Below are 23652 nucleotides of genomic sequence, written 5' to 3' on the forward strand. Positions count from 1 at the left end.
CTTCCAAAGCGTCAACATATCCCTCTCTTCCAGTTAAAGTATTCCCATACTGGATCAGGAAACAATACTCCCAACAGAAGGTTCATCTCCTCGTCATCCTGTGCTCAGGGATCCAGTTTAGCAGCCATGGATTCCTTTTTTATTCTTTATTATTTATTTGCACTGAGGGGAGGCTTGCACAGAGGAAGTGTGCAACATGTGTCAGTCACTAAATCTTCCTCAAGCTGTAATCCAGGAGTGAGGCTTCAGCCCTGCTTTCATGGAGGGATTTTCACGCAACCAGTAAGCCTCTGAAGAATGAGAATGGGATAGGAAGGCTTCACATTTTAATTTAACTACACTTACAGCAGTGCTAATCATTACAGAATACAGAAAGTATACTTGATACTCTTAATAAACTGTTGTTAGACAGTATTAGGATTTATGGTCACACTAGTGCATTTGAATATTAACAAGCAGGAGTCATCCACTCCTCAACTGTGTGCAATGATTTCCCCCTAGAGGCAACAGTGTGACACACACACATATGCACACACTACATCGCAAAAGAGTAGAGTTACTCCACAAATGAAAGACGTATATTCCTCTTTCCCTGCAGACATTTTGATTTGTTATAGCAGGAAAAGCACAGGTGGAACTGATAACACTAACGACAGAGAGCCAGTGGGAACAACACCAAGATCTCCTCCATCGTTAATGCTACTAAATACACCTGTGCTTTTCCTGCTTCAACATGCTGTGAAAAAAAGCTCTGTATCTGGTTTTGCTCCATTTAATTTCAACCTGAGCAGAGATGTAATCAACTGGAGTAAGTAAGAACACCTGCATGGGGCCTACAAAACCCAAAATCAGGGAGAGAAACAGCTGATAAATACCAGGTGTGCAGCTGATTGCTCAGTTTCGTGAATTTGATTGATGATATTTTAGGACTAATTTGTTTCACAGAGGAAGTTAAGACATTACAGTAGAAAAAAGCACAGGTGTAGACAATGAGTTTAATGATTGTTGAGTCCATGTACCTGCTTCTCTTTCAGGGTCCTGGTTCTGTGCATGCAAGAGCTCGATTTAGGACCCAAAATGATGGCAGAACACAGACACGAGGGAACCAGGTAACAGTTTTAAGGTGGTTTTAATGTAGCTGGAGTTTGTGTCAGTCTTGGGGGAGGGGTGGGCTGAGCTCAGGGCGATGACGTGAGGCTTTTCAGGTGAGTTGGCGGAGGAAAAAACCAAGGAGCCGCACCCAGCTGGACACACACACCTAAACACACAGACTATAGAGGAGACAAACAAACACACAGGGGAGGGGAGCATGAGGGAAAAACACAGGGAAACCTGATACATGCACTGTCGTGGCTTCCTGACTGAGCCAACTGAGCAAGCTGTTTCCCCTGTGCCTCTTTACTGTTTTGGAGTACCTCCACTCTTGTGTTACTCATTAAAATCATTCAGTAGGCCAGTAGATTATTTATATGCTAACTGAATGCACTATTTGTTCCAATATATTAATGTATACGCCCATTTTTAAGCTTTATTTAGGCAGTACTTTGAGCTGAATGCAGTTTCAATGCTAACATGCTGATTTGTAGCATGTTAGCATTGCTATGTTTACCCTGTTCACCATCTTATTTTCATGTGTTAGCATGTAAGTTGTTAGTTTTGCAGGTATTTGGTTGTGAGCCAAAGTATTTTGCTGCATGATAAAAAATGAAGTTACTAGGATTCATCCACTAGTTGTTGAGACATTTCATTAAAAACCATAGTCAGTAGGATCCATCCTCCTGGGAACATGAATATCTAGATGAAATTTTATGGCAGTCTGGATGTCGCCATCACTAGAGCTACGTTGCTAGCACATCTAAAAATACATCCACACACACAAACATGCATGAACGCTGATTCCATTATGGTGGAAAAAAAAAAAAAAACACTCCTCAGACCCCTGTAGGATTGATTTAGATTTTAATGGGTATTATACAAGTTTTCCGAAGGAAAAAGAAAACATTGAAACAAGAGGCAAGTGAAACCCCACTTCCAAACCAAAACTACAACAGCATCAGCTAACAAAATGGATATTGCTATTACACTGTACCCAACAAATACTGAGCGAGGGTATCATAATGATAAGACATAAAAGTGTTTCTTGTCTAAATATACGAGAGCACCTAAGGTTGAAACCATGAGAAGGTGTTGCTTCTACTCTATCTGATGAGGGAGCTGGAGGTGCAGACAATTCAAATCCATTTTTCAGTTTTTGGTCTGTGGTGTAATATATACTCTATAATTCATCAAATAATAAAGATCTTCTCAAATAAACAAAATCAAGGGAGAAATTATAATATTCTGTCTCGTGTCAAACCTACAAAAACTACTGATAGGTCAAGTTCACGACTATTTCTGATTTACCGTCCGTTCAGGTAAATGCCCTGTGATTGCAATGATACTCAGGGACACATTGATGAAATTGCAATTTTGCAAATCCAAATATAGTCTCTTTTTGGTTTCAAGTAAGAGCAAAAAATAATATTCATAATCAGTTTAAGTCTGGAGCAAGCAAACATACCGACAAATATCTTATTTACAATATCATTGTATTTACATCAGAGGATACTGAGGGAGAGTGTGTTTAAATTCAAAGTTCATGTTAACTTGTTATTTGAAAAATGTAACAGGGAGTACGATGCACAATGCAAGGTTCTTTTCTTTAAAAAGTGCAATTCCTTTTCTTAAAGTAAAAAAATATATATCCATATTTCGTATATATGTAGAAATGTTGTTCATATAAACAGCATTTGTTGATTTAAGAGCCCTAAAACCAGTGACTAAAAATGAATGCTTTCTGTTGATAGGCAGCAAATTATTATAGAATATAAATTATTTTACAATACTCAATAGAAAATCAGAAGTACCGCATTTCAACAAATACAGACAGCTATTGAATTTTTTTTTTCCTTTTTTTCTTTTAGGAGGGCGTTTGTAGACTTATCTGCACTAATGTGGGCAAGAATATTTACTATTTATCACATGGTTTGGTTGCAAAAACATTACTGGAAAACAATGTTCAAACAACAAATAAAGTTGCATCATAATATTAAAAAGTAACACTTCCATAAAATATCTAAGCATAAAACAGTGGTGGACCTGAAGGCAGCCCACGTAACCTCCAATACTTCAGGTTTATAAAATACAAAAGGTAGACAAGCTGGTATACACGCGTACATGTTTGTATATGGATGGGTTTTTTTTCTTGCCTGTGGAATAACAGTGCTGCGCAAGCAATATTTCTTAAAAAGTACATCCTCTACACAGTTATAAAAAGCAAGCTGATATTAAAAGTAAATAGTGGTAAACTGGTGTCTCTTGTTTCCAGTGGTCTGCAATGACACCTTTGAGTGTACCAATGTTTTGTGGCACCAAGAGTTTCATCATCTGCTCATGTTTCACCGGGTGCAACATGTTTTTCTTCCCTTCATATTCAAGTAGTGTTATGTGGCTATATTTGCACATCTTAGAATAGCTTATACCAAAATAAAATCCTTGGACAGCGTCAGGTGTGTAACCGAGGGCTCTGATGTCACTGGAGAGATGTGGTCGTCGCTGAAGAAGTCTGTCTTAGTTTCACGCTCTACAACATGCTGAGACATCATGCTACTTTCCAGTTCATTTCATTAAATTCATATATTGTCATAATAATATTGATTAATATCGTATCATATTATATATGACAGATTTTTTCCTCTACAAAACTGTACTTTGCATTTTTCCGAGTCTCTTTTCCCTAACAGGAGGTGCTTTATCATGCTCCTTATGTTTGAGTCCTTTTCTCCATTTTCGAATGTGCAACTTTAGGATCCATTGGTGAGTTGTGTGGTCTGTCTGTGTGTGTCTGTGTTTGCGTCCTTGGACTCTCCAGGAGGGCCGCTGTTAGCCTGCAGCGCCAGCTGGATTTGCAGGTCTTTGACGACACTCTCCAGGCTCTGCCGAGCTTCTCTCTCCTGCTGAAGCTCTTGCCTCAGCTGCTCGCGATCGGCCTCTGCTTGCTGTAGCTGCATGTGCAACTCTTCGATCTGTGCAACACAGCCCAACACAAGCAGCAGTCAGTATAAGTGAAACACAATCAAGGGAAAGGATCAACAATCTGGGCATCTTGGAGACATCTCACCTGAGTAGAGTACTTGACCCGGAGACGCTCAGCCTCGCAGCCTTTGTCGCAAACCCGCACCTGTCTCTCTCTCTCCAGCTCTCTCTTCAGCCGCCCACAAGACTCCTCCGCATCCCTCATCTTCCTCTCCCATTCCACACGAAGGCGTTCGATCTCCTTTCGCAGGTTGCGCTTGGCTTCGATGGCCTCACGAAGGCGGCCTTTCTTAGCCACCCTCACAAACTCCAATTCCTGTAACAACATCAGAGTCGTTTCACATTTGATACACTAATATTCACGCAGAGATTACTGTCATATAGTGTAGCATTTCACAAGAGGAGGATGTGATACCTGCTGAAGGCTGCGTTTAGCTTGCACAGCAGCTGCCAGCTTCTCCTCCTGCTTAACTCTCATCCTGACAATCTCCTGCAGCAGCTTTTCCCTCGCTTCTTTGGTGTCCAGGCCTGCGTAGAGCATCTGTCTCAGGGTGTCCATCTCTGGGCAAACGGGCCCCGACAGCCACACAGGTCCCTCCTGAGCTCGGGTGAGACTCTGAGGGGTCAGGGTCTGAGAAACGCTGGTGGAGGCTGACGGAGGAGAGGCCAGGGAGGAAGGAGGCACCGGACCTGAGGGAGAGAGAGATTTCAAAGAATTAGATCAGATGTAAAGGTGGATCGTCTTTTCAAGAAAAGGTCAGGAGGTACAGTTTTATCGTAGAAAACATCATTTTAAAGCCTGAGAAAGTTTGGTGAATGGAAATCATCTTGCAGTTTTCTCTACCTTCACAGCCCTGTAAGATGAACTGTGCCCATTATTCAACACCATCCCTGTCTTCATTTGAATTGATTTTACACTGGATGATACTGATTTGATGACTATCAACTCTTTATTTTAGTTAAATGCATTGTTTATGGTTTATTCATTACTTGCAAACATTTGAACTCATTCATTCATTCATTACTTTAACCTCTGCTTGCTTTCTACCAGTTTTCATGTGATCTTATCTCTGGATACATATTTACTCCATCAGAAAACTAAGCATGAGCTCATCCTCTCTACAGCTGCACTACAAAGGAATAACATTACACTACAATTAAATAGAAGAATTGTATGTTTTTGTGGCTACGAAACAGCAAAATCTGCCTGTTTTATTTCTCTTGTACTTCTTCTATTTGACACCAGGTGGCGCAGTTGCACAGGAATCACCCTGAACCAGCTCCACCATGGCTGATTTCCAGTGGGGCTCACTGTGTAATAAAAGTTGTAACTGTAAAATCTGTGTCTCATATAGACTCGGTCTTGTAATGTTCAATTTTTCCGTTTTATTGCAAACTCCAGATGATGGGTGGTACTCACGATCATCGCAGTCGTCCACATCAATCTCTCCATCTGTGTCCATGTCGTCAGCTCTGTTGGTGGTACTGGAAGGGGCCAGTTTTGCTAAAGGTTGTACATCTCCATTATGCAGCTCCTGTGGCGGCCTGGAAATGGATGTAGGCCCCCTACCAGGAGCGTGGCTGTCTCTGGGATGGACCGGAGGAGCCATAGGAACTAGTGTCAGATTGGGAGCCACCAGAGTCTCCTGATTCTTTGAGTAGGACCTATAGAAGCAATGTAGGTGCATTTAAAGCATTTCACTGGTTATGAATCCAGTCTGACAGATATTATGTCTTAAAAACTGCAACTATAACAGCTCTTCGATGACTCACCTCTCCACCTCATTCTGAGAAGCTGGTTTCTCTTTTTCTGCGGCTTTAGGGGACCAGGGGCGGAAGGCAGAGGGCCTCTGTTTCAGTTGGACCTGTTTCAGATCCTGGAACAACAAACAAAACAACAAGCTTGGATAAACTCACAGTAAACTACCACTAGAACATTAAATCAGCCGTGACGAACACACTCAAAGGCCCCTCTTCATTCAACGAGGCTGAATGACGAGGTCATACACAGATGATAACGTGATGATTCAAACGGACAACGGCTTTTACGTCACTCTTTCAACCTTTGAGCTTAACAGCAAATCCATTTTCACACCAGCAACATGCACAGCGTACAAACCTTGTGCGCAGACTTCGACAGCGACTGTAACCATTCGGGTTTCCTGTCTTTGTCAGCTGACGGAGATTGTAATTTGTCAAACTTGGACCTCTTGGCTGGGACCGGGCTGGGAGACTGAGGAGGAGAGAGGAGAGAATAGATGGTTAATCATCAGAGATAAAGTGCAGATATTACATCATGGAGTACAGTGGATATTTCAAGAGCCCACAACTTCTAAAAATGATACCGTATGACTGTAAATGGCATTATTCATAAGCAACACATGGATTTGTCACAACATGACTTTGTCTAAAGTGATTTTTTTTTTTCAACTCAGCCTTGTAATAGTTGCAGGAAAAGAGCAGAGAGTCACAGGAAGGTGGAAAATAGAGGAAAAAGAAAACAGTGGAGAAGTCACAGAAAGGGAAGAAGCATAGAAGATGTGTCTGTGTAAGCGTTCAGTCTCTGAGCTTGGCATGTCTGCATGTTTGTGTGTGTGTATGTGTGTGTGTGTGTGTGTGTGTGCGTGTGTGTGTGTGTGCAAGCAGGGCTTTGAGCTGAGCAGACACTCAAGCTGGTCTGGCTGGCAGCCAGTAGGGCTACATTGCTCCCTGCCAGGCAGAAGAGGCGCCGTCAGGTGGAGCAGATCGACTCCCTGAACCACAGAAATATTGCAATATAGAGACAGAGGGAGACAGAGAGGGAGACGAATTAAAGTAATTGCACTCAGATCTGACAGACGATTGAGTTGAAGTGTTCAGGGAGAGATGCGTGTTAACGCAGGGCTGCAGATGCATGTAATATCTGAGCGAGGCTGTGCTTGGAAAACCTGAGGAGGGAAGCATCTGCCTTGTTAAGTCTGGCAAAATGCTGAATCTCAGGAGCTTTTTCTTACATATATATTGTACGTCTGTGTGTGTGTGGCAGGCTCCAGGGTCATGTGTTGAGATAGCTAACCTTCCCAGCCCTCAGGTCTGCACTTGTCAGACAGAGGATATGTTTACCTAGGCAGGCACAGAGGCCAGCGCAGACCTGCCTACCGCTCTCTTACTCACTACTATGACATTCTGCCTCCAGGAATAGCAAACACTCCCATCTCCTCGTCTGCGTGTGCGATTCAAGACAAATGATTACTCTGTCTACCTTCAAATCCTCAATGGAGGACACTCCTGCAGGATTGCGTGTAGTTGTGAAACCTTAATCGTTGCTCGCTGTAATCACCTCAAGATGGAAATTAACGACAAACCTCATTTAGCATTGAGCGAGAAGCCTGCTTGGTAATGAATCATGTCTCACAGCTTTTTTACACAAAGCCAGACGCTGCGTGAGTGTGTGTGTGTGTGTGTGAGTGTGTGCACACGCAGCTATGAGTGGGTGTCGTGTGGGGAGGTGGGTGGTTGCGGGTGTAGACATGCATATGTGTGTGTGGGAGGGTGTGTGTGTGTGTGAGTGTGTGTATCTGGTACAGTGTGCTCAAGGGTGGAGGTGTCAGTCAGGTCTGGCACTGCATACCTGAACTGCAGAAACCAAAGTCTGCTGCAGCTCTGAGACAAATTTAGTCAAATAGTCGACTGACAGAAAAGTCTACAGGAGCTTTTATCATAATCTTGATTAATCGTTTAAATCATTTATCGAGCCAAAATAACGATTATCTGGTTCAACAGTGAAGAATTGCTGTTTTTTCCAGTTTCATATCATTGGAAATTGAATATTTTTGAGGGTTTTCTTCGGTTGGTCGAGCAAAACGAGCTTTCTGATGGAAAACTGTAAAAGATTTTTTGACGTTTTATGGTCTAAACTATAAACAGACCTCCCTGATCTGATAAGCAACTGCTTTTCATTCCATTCACCCATATTAAAATATAATAAAAGACAGACAACTAAACAATGAGCTGACACTCACTTCAAAGCTGAGAGGATAATTCTCTGTGGGTTCATCACGACTACGATTTTATTGTTAAAATGTTGACTATAGCCACACTTAATAGATTAATCACTCACTAAAATAATCCTAGTCTGCCGTATAAAATATTTGACCTCTCCTCCATTGTAGTTGCACGAGGTGTACATGCTGTGTTTGTCTGGACACTCCCCTCACGTCTCCCTGACTCACAGAAGTCTCTACCTGTCTAACCAGTCACCACATTACACACACACCCATTCATACATACACAGCAAACTGTTTGGTTTTGCTACTGTGGGTTAATTCTCTTAACCCAGACCTGCTGCTGACTGCGTCCTGCTCAGCGCTGGTGACTCGACCCCTCACCTGCCTGACTCAAGGCCAGTGGTTTTCTAAGAACTGCTGCCCTGGTGTAATCAGACTCTGTAATTACTGACGTGACTGTTGTTTTCCCGACAAAGGATGTCTGTCTGTCTGGTGCTATTTCTACCCTGAGGTTTGCAGCTCCAGGAAGGCTATGAGTGCTAGACATAATAGAGTCAGAAAACAGACACTCCCAGACACCACAAGGGACCTGCTGGCTAAATCTGACACTGACCTCACAGGAGAGCAGCCGCACGGGCTTTACTCACCACCACATCATAGACATAGCATGGCCACGGAGTCATAACACCCTCCTCACACATCCTACTGCCTTGCAGGTCCCACTGAGCCAGATGATAGGACATCCCTCCCTCCCTCTTTCCCCCCTTCTCTCTCTCCCTCTCTCAATGTGTCTCTCTCACTGGTAAGAGAGGGAGGCTTCCTCTGAGGAGTTTGCTTTGGCCGAGTCCCCTGTGGGAACTGAGTCTTGAGTGGGAGGGGGGTGGGCCAGGGGAGTGGGACCACAGAGGAAGCACTGAGCTGAAGGAATGTATACTTGAAGGCCAAGTACAGCCTCCCCTTTAAGACTCCATTCAAGCATTGCCCTTTTCATCTCGCTATTGTATGAAATTTCTTTGAGGCGCTGTAATGAGGGAGCATTTCAAAGCAAACCTGTAGGCTAAATACTGTCTAATAGCAGCTGGGCAAGAGTAGACATGCTTTATTTTTTAATTAGTGCCACATAATGGCATGGTAATACCGGGATAAGCCTCAGCTATTTTCATGCTGGCATGGCAGATAATCACAGAGACACACAAACACAACACGCAAACATATCAATATCTATTCTAAGAGCACAGCGTTTGACCTGCTTGAAGAATAATTTGTCGATATTGTGCTAACTGGAGCGCGATGGGGTTTGAACTGTTATTTCACTTGAACATGGGGCTAATCAACGATATTTGATTATTGACCACCGACCAAACCAGGGCCGGCATTTGGAGCCCAAGAGATTTTAAATTAAATCTAACTACAATATCCTGACGTTTAAACTGTGACCACTTACAATGGGGGACTATTTTCTCTGAAGAAAGTTCTTCCAATTGCTGCCAGACACAGAGTAGTAGGAGGCTGGGTCAAAGAAGAGATAGAAGATTGACAAAAATGGGATAGATGGAGAGGGGAGGGGCAGATGATTGGAAAGTGATGAAAGAACAGAAACAAACAGGATGGGATTACCAGATATCAGGGTTGACAGGTGGTAAAAGGTGTGGTTAAGGTGAGGCCCTTTCTTCTTAACTGAAATTTTGGAATTATTCTGGAAAACCATGTGCAAGAACTATAGGTCAAAGTTGAACAAGTTACCGTTCACCTTTTCTTTTATCTGTCTGATGTTTTTTTCTGTTTCTGGTCTTTATGCTAAGCTAAACTAACTAGCTGCTGGCTTTAGCCTCATATTTACTGCTTAGAAGTGAGGTGGGAGAGAGAAAGAAAGAAAGTAATTTTCCCAAAATGTCAAACTACAGCTTTAATATCTTCACTTCCCTTTATGCAATCTTAACATGTGGAAACGTTTTCATGTCTTTCACACGGGAAAACCAATGACAGCAGGCTAAAATCGAAACCTCCAAGCATCTGTTGTGGTTCTTAAAAAAAAAAAAAAAAAAAACTCTAAATGAAATCACTGAGAAACAAAACATGGGGCAGCATTTATCTGGTGAGACAAAAATAGGCTCCCCAGCTGAACTTCCTCGGGCAACGGTCATACAACACCAATACATGCTGCATGATAGCATGGCATTAAGAAAAGTGCACAGCAACAAGACACAACAGTTTCAGATTACGACCTCCTTTTCCCTCCTAAACCCCTGAATGTAATCCCCAGATCGACATGTGCTTAGTGGGGCGCTGTCTCACTCAAGGGCACACCAACTGGCACGGCTCACTCGGGTGACGGCCTTAGTTGGAAGTGAGAGAATACTAGTTTTAGTAATCTGATCCCTGTAGTTTGGTGTGGACGGTCACAGGGATGCCTTGAGCTCTCTATTCAACTCCCGCTGCATAAATTGTACGACAGTCCCTTGATTTATATAAAGCCCTGCAGCCACCTCGTAACAGCTGGGGGAAAATTATTGGTGTCTGCCCAGAATATCCCTGAAACCTCATCCCTATTCTACAGAGATACAGCACAAGCTCCCATTTCCCCTCTCTAAATCTTAGCTTAATTTATCAATGTATTCTGTCTCCTCTGTGTCCAGTTTGAGGAGATACTATTTATGTAGCTGAGGTGAACCATGACAATATGGACACACAAAGAGAGCTGCAGGGCTCGGCATTAGGTCGGCATTACAGTAAAGCTTATTGGATTGTCCTAATTGTCTTTAGGATTGAGACTTGATGAGGTCTGAGGCGGACGCAGGATGAGCTGGTGTTCCTAAAGGTGGAAAATATCCCATCAGGTCCACACGGCTTGACACATATAGCTTCAAGGCAGAAGAACAGAGCGTTAAGTGTTCTCCATTTGTCAACCTTTCTCAGGACAAGCTGTGTGTGGAAAATGAATGATCCAGTGACCCCAGTGTAACCAGTTAGGGTAATTCCTACAGAACAATCTTCATGAATGTTTGCACTTTGTTCATCTAATATTGTCATGATGTCAATATGGGGAAACATGTGCCTCTTCTTCAGGTTTTTAAACTCCTTTTTTCATGTGTTTATTTTTTGGTGGAGTACATCCTCATCCAAATTAAGGGCCTGAGGATAGGTATCTTATTCCGTACAGACTGTGAAGCCATCTGAAGCAAATTTGTGGTTTTGAGCTTTACCAAACTGATTTCACATGACTTTAAAGCTGCAACAACAAATGTTTTGGCCACCTTGGGGAAACACAACATTAGCATATTATCACCTTTTAAGTTGCTATGGTGAACCTGTTTACAAACATAGGAAAATTATGATTTATTCTGAGACATTTTGTGTTCCTCTGATGAATTAAGGTCCACTATTCACTCGCCTTTTAGCTCTGTTTTTGTCTCCTCTGACTCCTGAGGGAAATATTTTGCTCTTTCGCTGCTAAATGTTCCACCATGTTCACCAGGTAGTTGCTAACTTTGTTGGACACACAAAACATGGAGCTGAAAGCTGTTATAAAGCAGGGTAGAGCTGAGGGGGCAACAGAGTCTGGTGATAATTCTCTGTGGTTTCATTATTATGATCGACATCTTTCACAAAACAGTGATTAATCAATCCATTGTTAATATGAAAATATTGATTCTAGCTGCAATAAAACAGCAAAGATATCCTTCTTATCAAGTCATTTTTATCATTGAGTCCTAAGTCTTGAAACAAATGAGCAAATCTGCAGCTGCACTACAAACATTTTACTCATTTCCAAAGCAAATCCAATGTTTAAAGTATTTAGTATTAAAGTTCATTTTATACATTGACTCAAAATACAGACTCTGGATTCCTGAGTCGGTATATTATATACATTCACACATTATAGCGCTGGCAAACGATTAGTCGACATAATCTACGACGTCGATTATAAAAATTGGTCAACGATTTTTTTTTTTAATAAAACCATAAAACCAGAGACTTTTTAAGAGGAACCATTTTTGAATGTTCGCTTGCAATACACTACAGGAGGTGCAGGGGGCAGCATCGCTTCTACTGCCATGACTGCATCACTAATGAAGAAGAACGAATGAACGATGGCGCAACGGAGCAAAGAGAGACCGGAACTTGTGAAGGTATGGGAGCATTTCAAACTGAAAATAAACCATGAAACAAATTGGATGCAGACTCTGTAAAGCAGACTGTGATTTCAGGACTATGGGGACGCGTGAAGACCTGAAACGCTAGCACTCTGGACCCGTGATGTCTAAAGTCCTCCGTACTCCGGATGGGTAAGTTTTGGCGTCGCGTTGATACCTTCTAGTTTGTTTTAATGCACGAGTGCGTCGCGCTTAATGTTAGCATCGTAATGTTTGTTAGTTTGCCTGAGTAGCCTACACCAGAGTCTCGTCCTCTCTGTTTTTTTTCTCGCGGTAATACTAGCGTTCATTCATTCAGGTGTGCAGACCAGAGCAGGTGAGGTAAAACGTGCACTAAAGCCCGGAACACGTTCCGCGCGCCCACAGGAAGCAGATGGAGGGTGTGACAGAAATAACTGTTGACTGATCAACTAACCGATGGGTTAGTGGACTACTGAAGTAATGTTTAGCTGCAGCGTTAACCAAAAGGAGACTTTTCTGCAGTTAAAATAAAACACGTTTTATTTTGAGGTTAATCCACTTCGTCCACACAAATCATCCAAACGTGAATGAAGCTTATTAAGTCTTAACTAAACTCTATAATCTTCTGCTGACATGTTTCATTTCTAGTCTCCTCGTCATGAAAAAACCTGCTCCTGAAAACACTGAGCTGCCTGTGTGTGCATGAAAAGATCACCTCGCCGGTGAGAGCAAACAAAAAGAAAGATTACTGTACTACTGCTCGGCGAGAAACGAATTCCAGTTCAGGTCCAAACATGGCAACCGTAACAACACGACATGCCCGCCCGCCTGCCTTTCTTACAGTGGTGTCCAAATCACTCTTTCCCTCAGAGGATGACCTCACTGTAAAAAGGGCTCATAAGTTATTTCAACACACATGGAAATCCTAAACTAAAAGAATGAAACTGATATCACCGTAGATTATACATTATTAGTGCGAGCATGTTTGGTATGGTCGTGAGTGAAAGTAATCTTGGGAAATGAAACGTGCTCTGTGACTGGTGTATTTATAGATGCACATAGCGCCAAATTCAGCAGATAGTTGTCTGAGCCCCCCACCGTACTATTGGAATAAGAGAATTAAACATCACACTACATGATCTGAGGGAAGACACAAGGCTGTAGCTGCAAACCAATAAAAGGCAGATGCGTACACACACACACACACACACACACACACACACACACACACAATGTCTTTATGCTTCTGTTCACATTTAGCACACTTATAATGTAGGAGCAGCTGCAGTGCTAACCAGGAGGCCGGAGGGGATGAAGGTTAACGAGAAAGACAGAGAAAAAGAGAGAGGGAGAGAGAATCTGTATTTATGGAATTTAATTTAGTGTTCATGAAGGGTAAAATGAATTCTTACTCAAAACGTAGTCACGCAACTTTCAGGAACATCATAAATTAAAATAAAAGAGAGAGTATCTGAGAATTTTGTGAGGAAATTTGATTTATAAGCCGATTACTACTTTGGTTCTGGTTGACTCTGGGTACGAAGCATCTCACGGTAATTGAGCAGAGTGATTTGTTTTAGGCTTAAAGCCAAACAAATGAAATATTTAGTTATGTAAATACTGCTGTTTTTCTATTTGCCGCGACCAGGTGGTTTTAGCTGCAGCGCTGCTGGATCACACAACCTTAATTCAGATTGTCTGCGTGCTCTTGAATTGAATTAAGGAGAAAAGCTGTGAGAGAGTCTTTGTCGGGCGACTCAAATGGTTGTCAGACAGAGATGTGTGAGAATAACTCTCACACCTAAAATCGAGAAACTGTTGTTCCAAAACTACAAACCAATCAGTATTTTTTTATAGAATTTTATCAGGTATCACACAGCTGTATTGCAGAAGATTTGTCAGCATTTCTGTTTCCGTATCCTGACTTTCATACATGAGTGCGTGCCTTCACAGAACTTGATCTCTGCTGTGCAGCAGTGCCAACTCCATCTTTGCCATGCAAGCTTAATCCCTTGGCATTACACTGACCCTCATCTGATTCTCTGCCGCTGATGCGTTTCAGTACATTTAAAGGATCTATAAGTTACCCTCACTTAACAGAATCATTTTTAACATAATTCACATAGATTACAGCCTTTATGAGACGTCATTCAAGGTGCGAGTAACGTCAGCACTCACTCCTCTCGACTACAATGTAAACAGATTCTTTGATTCAGTGACTCTTTTTCTCGGGGACTGCAGTGCCAGCTTATTTGTTGTCATAAATGAAAAAGGAAGTGTTTTCTAAATATAAAATGAATGCAGCTCAGTTTGCTTTGATGAGATTAACAAGGATGCACGACAAAGAGATGTGTAATTTTGGCATAATTTCTATGAAATAATTCCAGGGCGGTAAAAAAAGGGATTTGAAATAAATAGGCATATTTCACAACAAAAAGAAATATCTAGGCCGAGGTCTTTTTCCTTTTGCAAGAAGTGGAGCAAACTAAGGTTCACTAGAGCAACTACAAAATATTTAGGTCTATTAATATAGAGTTCTTTTAAAGGGGCATTCCACTGATTTAGTATTGTGCATTCACGGAGTAGGGGGGCTTCCGCCAGGCAGATTAAAAGACGAGTGGTCAGTAGTTAAAGCCAAAACTGCCTACATTTCCCATGATGCAAGTCAGTAGTTTTATCATTTCCTCCATGTCTGTAAAGTGTCCTGATCTTTTAAAGTTAATGCCTCTAGTTTCTGTTAAATATTTGTTATGTTCTCAGACTCCTCCAGAGACACGGAAGACATTACACAACTGTTTTCACAGCCTGAAAAGTTGTCTCCATGATAAGTAAACTGACCTTTATGTGTACAATTAGTGAAGTGGCTCTTTATAATAAAGAAAAACATTTCAGGAACAAAAGTTTAAAAGACTGAGGAGTGGAGAAGATCTGTGGGTTTGTTGTTGCAGAGGAATAAAACAGACAATTGAAAGTCTGTGGTTTCTCACTGATAAAAAAACAACTCTGTTCCTTCCCAGACAGTTCAGTGTGTTAACAAACCATCCTCTCATCAGAGCTCTGATGTCTCCAGACTGAAAACCTTGGTTTGTCACTGATAAGCACATCCCTGCCCGTATGCAGGGAAGCGTGCGCCGCCGTTCTCGCTGTTGGCACGCTCCCCCTCTGCTCTACAACAAGACTGCAAGTCCAGTGTCTGACTGGCTGAGTTTTAATCCTGCAGATTAATACTAATGCCACGGGAAAGAAGGCAGAAAGACGATTAAAATGTCACTGGATAACCTCTCCACAACCCAAACAGTAACAGCTCCAAATACACAGACCATTATATCACTTGCCGTACCTGGTACTGGACGACTCCTCCCCGCCTCCCTCGCCGGGCAGAGGCGGTGGAGAAGTCAGGACAGGAGGAGGCCTGGGAGACTGACGCAGCGGGAGAGGGAGAGCAACTGCACAGGGACTGTTGGTTACAACAGGCCGGGCTCAGAGGGTCTAGACCTCCGGTGTGTGAGAGATTGACGGGCCAGATGGACGGTCAGATCTCCATGTTAACAACTAAGTACAGGGGATAAAACACCATTGTCCCTGATGACCCCTGACCCTTTTTTGTCAGCAAAAATGATTATTGTATATTGCAATATTTGATTCTTTCTTACCATTTACTAAAAGTATTAATATATTTTCATCATCTATTAATCTGCCAGTTATTTTCTCAATAAACCGATTGATTTATTGGCCAATAATATGACAAAAGCCAGAGGTAATGTCATCAAACTGCTTGTTTTGCCCAATTAACACCTCAACATCCAAAGATATTCAGTTTACTGTCAGTTAAGGCAGAGAAATGCAATATTTAGAAGCTGCGGAAGTGAGAAAGGTTTTTTGATTTTGCTTGAAAAACCACTTATTAATTGATAAATGAATTATCAAAATAGTTGTAATTATTTTTCAATTGATCACTCATTTGAGAAATCAGTTGAGCTCCTGCCTGTACCTTCTCTCCATTCATAGTTTAAGAGCACATATTGCACACTGAGTAAAACGGTTCCAGCCGACCTGGTGCTTTAAATAATTTAACCTGAGAAATGATGATCATCAGCACAGTAACACACAGCTAATTTCAGACATAAACAAATCAGCAACAGCCAAGTAACCAATGAGGATTGGAGATTTTTATTTTTTTTAATGGTAAAGCAGCTCATCGGTCAGCTGAGCTGCGGTTTGTGCCACCATGCCTTCACGGTAAGCTGAGCCACATGACCACGTGCCCCTCCGAGCAGTCAGCGGAGAGGAGGGCAGGTGGCAGGTTTATTTGGAAAGATGAAAATGGGATGAATACCAGAGGTTAAGAGGTGTGAGGGGACGGGACGGGAGATTGCAGAGGGGAATTTAGGGGAGGGTGCCATAAAAGCTGTGAGAGGGTGAGGTGAAGTTAGGGTCACCGCTCACTCAGGGTCCCATGTGATGTCATTTCACCAACACAGTATACGTCCTGAGAAACCGCTCGGGAGCTAATTGGTTGAACTGAGGTAATAAATCCTCCTGAAATTTATAGATACCACTCTGGTCATTCTGTTGAAATGCTGCCTTCCTGGTCACCAGGTTAAAAATCCCAATCTCCAGCACTGTTGTTTTGTATGACCGTCCAAACAATGAAATACTATTAAAGTTAACGCCACAGACTCCTGATGGTGAAAGACGTTCTTTTTGTTTAATTAGCTTTGAACTTCAAATTTAGCTCCTGAGAGCTGGAATCATAGCTTTTTATGATGCACCATTACGTGATGGGTGTTTTTCTAATTCTAGAAAGCACAGCCAGAGGTCTGCGCTGTTTGAAAAGTGCTAATGTGCCCATTCAGATAGACAGGAAGCAGTACGAATAAAAGACCTCATATTAGAGAGCAATAACGAGCCTTGACGTAACTGAAAAGAAAAAAAAAAAAAAATCAGAAACACCGGTGGGTTTTTTAAGTGCTCAACCAATTAACTGTCAACACATTTTCAAAACTACACTGGGAGTTATTTCCTCTGAAAATGTTCTGCTCTCTCTGGCAGAGCAACAGTCGCGCTCAAATGTACGGGGGCCTCACAGCGCGAGTATGTGTATACAGTAATATTTGACAGAGATCAAATAGCATTTCACTTGTTTCCACTTGTTTGAGGAATTGTCTGTAAGGGAAATAGGGGATAAAACACCCACAACATCCGTTCCTAAGATCACACATTCCATCCTTAAACACTGGTTTTGTTTCCCTCCTCCGTTCATAGGAAAACATATCTGCTTACAGAAGTAATTAGGTGAGAGGGCTCAAGCCTCGCAGCTTCCATAAAATGAATACGAGCGCTCTAAAATGGAGGGCTGAAAGGGGCGGGTGGTGGACCGCAGCACCTCATGAATTCTGCAATTTGCCGTCTGTTTCTTGACTCTGAAAAATTCTTGGAAATGTCTTTTCCTGGATGATTTTATTGCACAAGAGCCTGTGTTTTTCTCCATGGCAACCACATAACAGTAGAGCCCAGCTAAGCTCTGACTCAACAAACAGAACTCCACAAAATACCCATTTCGACGCCAGGGTTTTCCCCCCTCGCCCAGCTTTCCTGCAAACCCTGCCCGAGACGGCTTTAAAACAGAGGCCGAATGATCGCACCGGCCGTGAATGGAGACACATGCTGGGATTAATCAGAACATATTTGTGACATGCTACAGAAGATATGTGGGGGTGGGGTTTGGGGGGGGGAGGGACGGCCTCGTGGGCCCCCGCTGAGCCTCAGGTGCTGCATGGGTTCAGGCTTTTTGCGAGCGAGAGTTCTGTACAGTAGGGCAGGCAGCAGCTGGGTACTGTTAACCTGAGGGAGCCTCGCTTAAAGCAACAGCAGGTTCAGAACAAATACACCGGACAGAGCGTTACGTAAAAGTCTGTCTCTCTCTTGGTGGGCTGAGCTGGAAAGACGCAGGCGTTTTGTGGCCTAATGTAGCCGCTAAAGTGGAAGGCAGGCCAGGGATTAGTGTTGCAGGCAGGCACAGGCCTGAGAGGACGGCACGATGAGTGTAACTATGTAATCTCTGTGGCCTTTCCCCGGACGGCAGATCTCTGAGACCTGCGGGCTGGACACTGACGAGATAACCCACAAGAAACTAATTACATGGAGTGCTGCCAAAAATGCTAACTAGCTTGTGCTACAAACAAGATTAAAACTGCAGAGGAGCTGTTAATAGTCTGCCAGTCTTTATTCCTATATTCATGTTTTGAGAAGTCACATTTTTTTTACTTCATTGCCGCCATTTACTGTAAAGACAAAGTTATTGGAAGGAGACTGAAGGAGTCGTCGTCCTCCCACCACCTGTCCTTGAATCATACTCATCACTTAGCACGCCAGGAGAGGATTTAGTTCACTGCTTTCTCATTGGTGAACCGTCAACCTTCTTGTCTTGACTAGTTAAAGCCATTCCTAAGAAAACAGGACGTGTCTGCTAAACTGTAACCTAAGACAACAGTGAACTAGGCCGCAGTTTCAGCTGCTGTCGAGCAGCTGTAAGGCTGTTAGCGTGTGTGGTTGCTCTCAGTCTTACAAGCCTTTCAGAGGCTTCACCCTTGCAAAAACACAGAATCAAACAAAATTATCCTTTATTTGTTGCATATAAGGTCATTGCAAAGGGGCATGGGAGGCTGCCAACTTTTCTCTTTGCCTCTCCCGCACTCCCCGTCTACCTCGTAGTGAGCACAGAGGAGTATGCCACAGGGAGGGGAGGCCCTACACAGGAACTCAATAATAACTTTCAGCAGTCTAGCCAGGAGGCTGGAAGCCCAGACTGCGGCTGTTCCCTCCTGTCGCCGTTCCTCCCTCCGCACCGCCCCATGCTCCTCCCTTCACCCCCCCCTCTCCTCCTCTCCACCTCCCCCCCTCCTCCCTCCTCCTGCTGGCCTGTGTCTGCTCCACAGGACTGATGCATTCTGCAGACAGGCCAGCGCTCTTAAAGAGACACAGGCCACATTTTTATCCCCTGAATCACTGCAGTGGACGGAACCACTAAAGCAAGAGCAGAGTCCCTCATTTCCAGCCTCTCAATCAAGGGCCAGTGCTTTATTTCAATCCCCTTCTTAACGCGTGAGACGCTGACATGATGCAAAAATGTGAGCGGGATAAACAGGCCAAACTATGTTGAGAGGCTCTCAGTGAATCTCTGGCTGGAGTCCTTCACTGCGGCTGCCTTTGAAGGTGCCTTTGATGCTTTCTTCAAAGTTTGTCAAGTGCAATCAATGTTCTTGGCAGTGTATGTATATTTCAAACCATTGTCATGATAATTTCTGGAGCCACTCCAATAAACCTAATAATAAGGACTCTGGAGTGACAGTGATACTGCTGTGGGTGCTGCCATGTAGCTTGTTTCCAGTGTTACACCAGATAATGTGGCGTCTGCCACTAGGAAGCATCGAAGCTAGGACTGCACCCAGCAATTATCTCTATCGTTAGCTAATCTCCAGATTGTATTTTCAATTAATCGATCCATCATTTAGTCTGTAAAACTTTAGAGAACTATTTGTTACAATTTGCTAACGTGCAAACTGTTGTTATCAGATGTTGTTTTGTCTGACAAACAACAACCTGGAATCATGAATTTCTAAAAGATTAATCGATTATCAAATTAGCCGTCCATATATTTTCTATTAAACGACTCAGCTGACTGTTGTAGCTCCGAAGGCGACACATAGGATCGGTTTAATTCACCCCTGCTGGGTTTATTTTTGAAGTGAATAATGGTTGTCCTCCGTGTGTAAAATATTGCTAATAAATCAGAACGTCACCGTGTTTTTGTTTTCTTAATTAGTGAAAACCTCCAGCTCACAGCTTTAATCCCTCCTGTTTTATGAGTTGAACAGAGCATGAGCCACCTAAACAGAGTGCGAGTGTCTGAGCAGGGCCATGTTGAGCTCTATACCACAGCAAGGAAATGATTAAAAATTTAATAGAGTTGAGTGACACAGAAACCTACAAGGGCGTGCCTGCCAAACACGCTCTCATTCTTCTGCTGTCAGCACTTTTCTTCGCTTCATATACAAACTATGTGAAGCGGCAGAGGGTCTGAAAACCCAGCCCCAAACTGGCAAGAGAAAGAGGTCGATATAACTAATTTATGTAGCAGATGCGTTGACTTTTACTCTCATTTTTTTAATATAGGGGTTTGCATTGGAAATACCAGATACAGTTGCATTTGTAAACACAGCTCCATAAGTTTCTATCACTTCAATATCTTGTAAGGGGCTAAAGGGTTAACACATCTCAGCTGCAGAATAACAAAAGATGAAATCTCTATGGGAGGTATCAGTGCCAGAGTCAGCAAAGCAGCACAGTCCTCTGCAATGATAACCCCATTCTGGAAAACCTATAAGGCTGAGCATCCAGCGTCAGATGGACCAGACAGCTCCAATTCAGGCTCTTTAAAAACCAGGGGAGAAACCTGCCAGCAGAACATAACTGAGACTCTCAGGAGTGTCTTCATCCCCCCCGAAAATCTCCATGAGAATCTCACTGGCCTCAAACTCCAGTATTTTCATGGCTTAACAATGTTGTTATTCCCACTTAAGTCAGATGTGCAAACAAAATAAAGCCACCACCTGACTGTAAGGCTGTTTCTGGACAAAAAGAAAGAAAGACAGAAAGAGAGAGAGAGAAGAGCGCCTGGATCTGCAGTCGTACAAAACAACTTACTGTTCGGGACTGTGTGGTGTGAAGGGTGCTTTGAGAGAGTGACACATACCCAAGCAACACCAAGACATTGAATCACCAGTGTTTACGCAGCCACATAATTCTGCACCATCTGTAGGACTCAGGTCTGATCTTCTGCATAGCAAAACAAGCTGACGACAACACGACAACAAGAGGACGCACAGTCACTGCTTGAGCTACAGTCCTCTGAAGCGCTTTTAAAAATACAGCAGGCTCATTAAATCAAGGGGAAGATCTCTTGCCCAGAATACATCTTTATTCACGGCGGTGATAACAGCTTCACGGTGACGTTCTCTCCTTTGCCCTCGAACTTTGAACCCGCCGTCACCTCCTTCACCTTACAAGGCAGATGCGGGAGGAAAAAAAAAGGCAATGAACTTCTGACCTGTCATTCAGACTGCAGAGGAAGCTTTGCAGCTCGGGGGCAACCAGAGTCCACCATCCACTCTGTCTCTCCTCCCCTCAGTGTCTCACCCCTACCGTCCCATAAACCCCCACTAAAAACCTCCTGCTCCCACCTTTTATGGCTGCCAGATGGCGGGGAGGCCTCCTTGCCTCTGGACTTGCCTCTCCAGTCTAGTAAAACCAGTTGACCTCGGCAACATAAAAACTGCTATTTATGAAAAGGCTTGGAACAAAACACACAAACATCCTGCCACTGAAACAATCAAATGCCATCTCATCTCCCAAAGAGCCCTTTTACAAGATAAGAGCAGGACAGCAGAGACAGCGGTGGAAGTGTACCCTTGCACTGGGGCGGTGTTGGAAGTCCAGATGTAGCGACTACACCCAGGTACATTTTTTTTTTCTGTGTAAAGGGGTTTTATTTGCGTGCCTTGGGTGTGAGCGCAGGACTTTGGCAGCGTCTAAATTTCTCCCTGAGAAACGGAAAAGCAAAACAAACAGAGCCGTCTGCATTCAGGTCGAAGCTGAACCGCAGAACCACAGTCTGGCCTGCGGTTCACAACATTCTGTTCCAGCACTGACTTCACCTAAAACAAACACTCTCAAGACCCATCCACCTCAGCCAGAGGGAGAGAGGAATCTGAGAAAAAAAAAAAAGTTTAGATTTGAACTCCATTAACAAATCCTCTCTCTCGCACTGCTGATGTTTTCACCGAGTGCTGGGCAAAAAAATCTTTTCACTCACTTGTCACTTGTGTGGGAGTTGTGCCCTTTTGACGGCATGCTCGGACCGAGTCCAAGGTTTGAGAGCGTGCGGAGAGCAGGGTGGGAAACAGGGTTAAAAGGCCACAGATTGCCTTGTTATAAAAGAGTGGACCAATCAATGGCTTTCTTTTACTGCAAATCAATTTAAGTGATTATCTGCTCTTCCAATAACAACTTTCTTCCCCCGTCTGCTCACCTCAGATGCCCCTCCTGTTTTTTTTTCTCCCTTCCTTTATTTGTTCTACCGGTTGGAATCTACCATTTATGTCCTGCAATTCAACCTGACCTCCAGGCAACCCCTGGCATGGCTACCTAAGCCATTAGGGTAGCTGTGACTGTGGGTTATTAGTGTGATAAAAGTTTACTGTCCCTCCAGCCACTCCGCACGGCTGCTGTTTAACGCCTCTGAGGAACGCGTCTATGAGACCTTTCACACGACAGATTGGCCATGAGGGCATTTGGTCAGTGGGCCAACGCGCAGATACACCTCGGGGTGAAATATTTAATCCAGACGAGCGACAAAGGCGGCGAAGACAACAAACAGAATGCAAGAAGCGCTGAGAAAAAGCAACCCACATTCAAGTCAGGATGATGAATCAAACTAGAGCATCCCCTGTGCGTTGGCTTTGTGGAAATATGTAGACAAGAGGGCTTAGGGGGGTGGTGGTTGTCTGTGCTATGTTTTCTCCTGTGCGGCAGAAGTTGTGGGCAGCCGAGCTAACTGCAGCCTCAGCACTTCTCTCCATATTCTCCAGTTTCAAGCCAAGAGAGAGAACAAAGGCAGAGAGCTAAGCTGCTGCAGAGGTAATGAGGACAGAGGCATGCAGCACAGGAGTGTGTGCCCTCAATAAGGAGCGCTGCTGCAGTCTATGATGTCCTGTTGGACGGCAGGAATAAAAATCCATGCAGCTGCTCCGAGCCAGCCGCTCTGCCTGTAGTCTACCCACAGACAGCAGTAACTGACTGACTGCAGCCCACCCCTTTTTACACTGCAGCTCTGTCTACCACAAAATGGAAACCACAGTGTGACTGGAATTTGCTTGGAGACACACTGAGATCCATGTAGTGAGACAGTAAAACTCCATTAAAAGACTGTTTATTCCATTGAGATACTTAAGCAACAAATTATCTTAGAGTGGCAAAATGTTTTTAGTTGTAAAAGTCATTGCAAACAGATCTGTGGTTTCATTACACTACAGCAAATAAAAGACGACAAAGAACACGTTTTCAAATGCAACGTTACCATAAAAAGCAGTCAACGTGACAGAAGATTCATACGAAGCTGATTCTAATAATGCACTGTCAAGAAATCAAGCAGAATGTGTCAGATGGCAGAGCCGAGTTTTCACAAACGACACAAGCGTCAGGATTCCTGACAATGACAAACACTGCGAGCTGTGGTGTGAAGTATCTGAGGAGGAATGGCGCAGCAGGGCACAGAATTGAGGAAATCCACATTATTGCTGAAGGAGAATCCCAATTAAACTTGAGGACACGCCCTTTATCCGGAGCGTCTGCCAGAGTCTGTACCCGACTTTCCAGCTCCCCAGTTGGAATCAATAACGTGATTAAGAAGGAAAAAG

The 23652-nt window shown here is 43.4% G+C and overlaps 1 protein-coding gene and 1 long non-coding RNA gene across 2 annotated transcripts in view; one reads left to right on the top strand and one right to left on the bottom strand.

The window, feature by feature from the left end:
- Positions 1-1942: 1942 nt before the first annotated feature.
- The window catches only part of skib (v-ski avian sarcoma viral oncogene homolog b), a 32234-nt gene continuing 10524 nt past the window's right edge, over positions 1943-23652 (bottom strand). Inside the window, exons 2-7 of the mRNA XM_018699626.2 lie at positions 6194-6307; positions 5848-5951; positions 5495-5739; positions 4490-4764; positions 4160-4390; positions 1943-4064 (exon numbers count right to left, since the gene is read on the bottom strand). Of these exons, the coding sequence (XP_018555142.1) occupies positions 3843-4064; positions 4160-4390; positions 4490-4764; positions 5495-5739; positions 5848-5951; positions 6194-6307 (1191 nt within the window). The 3' untranslated portion in view covers positions 1943-3842. The remainder of the gene's footprint in view (positions 4065-4159; positions 4391-4489; positions 4765-5494; positions 5740-5847; positions 5952-6193; positions 6308-23652) is intronic.
- On the top strand, positions 11932-15630 carry LOC108899259 (uncharacterized). Its single transcript, XR_001963529.2, has 3 exons — positions 11932-12190; positions 12269-12346; positions 15193-15630. It is a non-coding gene; the product is annotated as an uncharacterized LOC108899259 (long non-coding RNA).

Source organism: Lates calcarifer, linkage group LG8, assembly GCF_001640805.2.
Source record: "Lates calcarifer isolate ASB-BC8 linkage group LG8, TLL_Latcal_v3, whole genome shotgun sequence".
Taxonomy (NCBI): domain Eukaryota; kingdom Metazoa; phylum Chordata; class Actinopteri; family Centropomidae; genus Lates; species Lates calcarifer.